Consider the following 4,490-nt stretch of genomic DNA (forward strand, 5'->3'; position numbering starts at 1 on the left):
CTGCTGAACAAGAGCTGCACCGCTCAAGGTAGCCTCACTGACAGCAGCGACCAGGGAAGTGCCCACACCCCTTCAGATCCTTTCAGCAGCTCGTCAGCCACCAGCACACATCAGAACAAAGAACCCCTGAAAACTCCTGTATTCAGCAGCAACTCAACATCACAATCCCCAATACACAGAGTTAACTCCTTCCATGGCTACACATCTTTTATGTCACCACCACCTCCACGGAAGACCATCCAGGCTAACTACTACCCACGGCACTATGTCATGGATACCCCAGCAGTCCTTTATAACAATGCTAACATCTACAGACCTCTAAGACTCAGACAGGAGGATGCAAACAGGTCACGGTTAAATTCAGTTTGGAGAAGTCTTCATAAAACTAACCTGATTACATAATAACCATCATCTTTTGTATTGCCAGCAAATGTACTGAAGAGTGAAGACCTATTTTAGCAACAGCTTGTGTAATGAAGACTTTCATATAAAATGTATGTAGAACACAAAGCAAGGATGATTTCGTGACTGCTTTTTCTCTTGTTTCAGATGTTCAGTTCAAATGGATAATGATGTATGGCTCAAAGTAAAAAATGCCAAGTCTGCTAGCACTTAAGCCCTGCATGCATAATGATCCTGTTTAGGAACAAATCTAGCAACGTTGTTTAAGCATGTCAGTCACAATCATCTGCCCTTGGATAATGGTTTCATGGATCAATGGGTTTAGGTGGTTGTGTTTTTCACATTGTAAACCCAGTGGAAGTGGATTAAATCATAGTTTATTATTATGGGGGTTTTATTTGTTCATTAAAGGTGACAAGTTGGGAACCTGAAATCTGCTTACTTGCCCACCTGACACAAAGCTTACTGTAGAGGTACAGGCTCCCTGCTGATGTGCCCTATTCCTGATTTGGAAGGATTACCTGTCGGGCTGAGAGGGTAGTACAGGCTCCATCCCCATTAGGAATCTCTGCAGACTGATGAGGGCATTGGCCATTGTAGTGTTTTTTGTGACTAGAACTGACAATTACTTGTGGTAATTGCATTGAGAGCAGCAGCTCATATTATGAAAGTCACCAAAAAGATATTAGATGGTAACAACTTGCAGTCCCTATCAACTTAATCTGGATTTATTCCTGCAACCAAAGCAGCTTTTCATTACCTCAGGACTCTCTATTCCCCCATTATATGGTATTTCATTATGAAACTGGAGACTGATCACTGCTGTTCGAGAGAGACTCCAATTGCTAGGCTGTAATTTCCCCTCACAAATAGTTGCATGAATAACTGGAAAGTGATGCTCAACAGAGAAACTGGGCAGTCCCAAAACAAAACCTCACCAATAACACACCTTTCTGAAATTAGGATTCAGTTCATTTAGTAGCACGTGGATCTTGGATATCTTTCCAGTGGTCAACTCACTGCATAGGAAGGGAACAAAAAGACCAATTGCCACTGTTTTTTCAAAGCTAAAGGACTTGATCTTAAGAAACACCAGGCCTCTCCCACTCTCATTGAAGGTAACTGCCATTATGGGTACTAGCACCCCTTATGATCACGGCTCAAAGCAGAACATCTTATGTTTGATCTTATAGACCTTAACTGTGTGAGACATGAAACAACTGTAAGGAAATTCAGGCAGCATAAGCATATCCACTTACTTCTCAAATGGATCTAACACCCATTTATTTTTTAGGATGGAGTTTTCTTTTGCTTATTTTATGCCATTCAGCACCTATATATCTTTAAGGATCTGACACATTTAACTCTCCATCAGCTACCACACACTACAAAACAGAGTTTTATAGTAAATTCTTCAAGCATTTGCAGGCTGTAAACACCAAGGCAGAAGTGTAATTACTTAGAAGGAGAGGAGCATGATGAAATCAAATTCATCTGCGAATTGGGAAATTCTCTGACAGTGAGATAGGTAGAACAATCTCCCATGGTGCCTGCGTCATTTGGCACATAAAGTAGTAAAACAGGCAAAATGCCAGGAAAAGTACTACAGGGAACAACCCTGCACTCACTGACCTGGACCCACAATCTAAGAGGCCTTTTCTACCTTCAGTGTTTATGGTATTATAATATACTGAGGCTAGAGCATACAATAATTGCATACAGATGTAACTCTCATCAACAGCTTTGTACACAGCAAACATTTTATACATTTCCTTTTGAAATCAGTTTTTTGTATTCCTTGCCTCTTGTGCACCTTGTAATCCTCTTTCCAGGAACTTGATTTGTTTCTAAGCAGTCAGAACATAACATTAGAATTATTGTCTCTCAAATCAATAGGAGCAGAATTAAGCTCATCCATCCCCCTGGCCTCGCCGAGTGGTTCACATTCTGTCGACACTAAATACAGGTGAGCTAAGCAGGTCAATAATATATTTTTCACCACTAGTTTTGTAATTCAGGGGGCACAAATGAAGCTGGCTGTTTACATAGCCTTAGTTACAGAGAGCTTGTGGTACCACCGGGGTCCAGTGGGGTCTAGGTGCTGTATAGGCACTTATCAGTAAGGCAGTCCCTGGGTGATGTAGGTTTTGCTTCCAGAGTCTGTCCAGCCCCTAGAACAACTGGATGCTGGTCCGTGACTGACGAAGACTGCGAACTGCTATGGACTCACTGCATTTGCTTTACTTTCAGTTGCAACACATGGTGCCAATTTTTATACACAAATCTCTTCCTGACTCATGCTTGGTGTGGGTACCACTGAAATGCAAGGGGACAGTAGGACACCGGGTACCACTGAAATGCAAGGTACCACAGCAGGACATTTTGGGTAGCACTGAAATGCAAGGGGACAGCAGGACACTGGTGGCAGAATACACAACGGGGAGCCTTTACTTCTGGGACTTGCTTCCCCCTTTGGTCCAACAAAGCTCAAGTGCATTGACCTCCAGGGCTTGTTGGGAGTCTTGTCTCTTTTCTCGGGGGGTTTTGAGGAGATGGGTCTGTCGGATTCTGATTTCTCTCAGAGGTTTGGGGGTCCTTCCTGGTAACTGAGTAGCTTAATAGGCAATTCTCTGTTGTGAGGTATGGGGGATATAGAATAATAGGCTGAGCACAGCCAACCAGGAAATGGCATCCTGACTGACACAAGGAGTACAGGAACACCATGCAAACCTGCAGCTTGCCAACAGACATTCACAGTTACATTACATAAAATACTGTTCTTAAAATAAGAACACAGCAATCAATGTTATTACTGTATAGCCAATGCACGAGATCATCAGGGGATCAAGCTTTGGTCTTTTAAAAATATTGGGCATCTGACTTACCGACCTGAAGTTACTGTTCATGCTCAGCTACAATGTGGATGCACTAGACCTGTCATTCCTTTGGCAAAATTTCTCAAAACCAAATACCTGCTTTAAATTGCTGAGTCCATGAGTTCAAAGTGTCACACCAATTTCATTCTATTCTGGCATTTCCTACCCCATGTCTCCTGATGAGACATCAACCAGAGAAACATGGGCCTGGAAAGGTCATCTTATTCCAGTCTGTCCCTCTGCTCTGAGGTATGAGTATACCTAGACCATACTTGATACCTGTTTGTCTGACCTTTTATTAAAAACTTTCATGAAAGGGTTTCCAAAAACCTCCTTACCTAACCTGTGTCAGTCCCAGTGCTTAGCTATCCTTACAGGGGTCCTTTTTTTACCTGCAAATTAAAAGTTAATTGCTTTTATCCTACCCCTAATGGACTGGGAAAAAAGTTGATCAACTGTTTTCATATCTCAACAGATGACAGTGTGGGGTTGGAACCACAATCTGCTCCCTGCACATCCCTTTGACGGGCACTGGTTCCACGAGCAGTAGCCGGCCCCTGCCCACAGAACCAGCACGTTGCAGAGAGGTGTGGGGAGTGGATCGCGGCTGTGCCCCAGGCCCCAGCCCCAGCCCCTGCCCTGTGCTGTCACTGCTCTGCAATCCCAGCCCTAGCTGCCTGTCCCGCTCCCAGATGCTACTCTCCACCCACCCATGGCTCCATCCCCTCTGCCCAGATGAGCATGCCCTGCCTGCAGGGGTCCCAGGGCAGTCTCCATGGAGACCCCACATCCCCTGTCCAGCACCCCGCATGGTGGGTGTAGGGCAGATGGGTCAGGGTGCCTGGGCAGCGGGACCGGGGTAGCAGCTGTAGCTGCAGCTTGGGGGCAAGAGCGAGCCACTGCCATGGGGGCTGCCAGGAAGCCAATTCTGGCCGCTGTGCCACCCCCATGGACTACAGCTCCCAGTGTATCTGAGAGCCATCCGTGAAGATTGGGGCGGGGGGGCTGTGCTCCATGCCAGGCAGCACCTCTGTACCCAGAAGTGGCAGGACCTGCCACAGGTGCCACAGCCCAGGCTACCTGCCGTGCCTGGGTCAGGCAGGGCCAAGCAACCCACCACAGGCCAGCTGGATTCACTTGGCAGGCCAGATCCAACCCATGAGCCTATTTTGCTGACCCAACGTGCCTCAGGACGTTCATTCTTTAGGAAGA

The 4,490-nt window shown here is 45.8% G+C and overlaps 1 protein-coding gene across 1 annotated transcript in view; it reads left to right on the plus strand.

The window, feature by feature from the left end:
- Positions 1–491, plus strand: part of FAM83A (family with sequence similarity 83 member A) — a 10,073-nt gene extending 9,582 nt beyond the window's left edge. The window contains exon 4 of the mRNA XM_025209898.1: positions 1–491. This exon is cut by the window's left edge and continues 211 nt beyond it. Within this exon, the coding sequence (XP_025065683.1) occupies positions 1–402 (402 nt within the window). The 3' untranslated portion in view covers positions 403–491.
- The last annotated feature ends 3,999 nt before the right edge of the window (positions 492–4,490 follow it).

This window comes from Alligator sinensis, unplaced genomic scaffold (assembly GCF_000455745.1).
Source record: "Alligator sinensis unplaced genomic scaffold, ASM45574v1 scaffold681_1, whole genome shotgun sequence".
NCBI classification, from domain to species: Eukaryota; Metazoa; Chordata; order Crocodylia; family Alligatoridae; genus Alligator; species Alligator sinensis.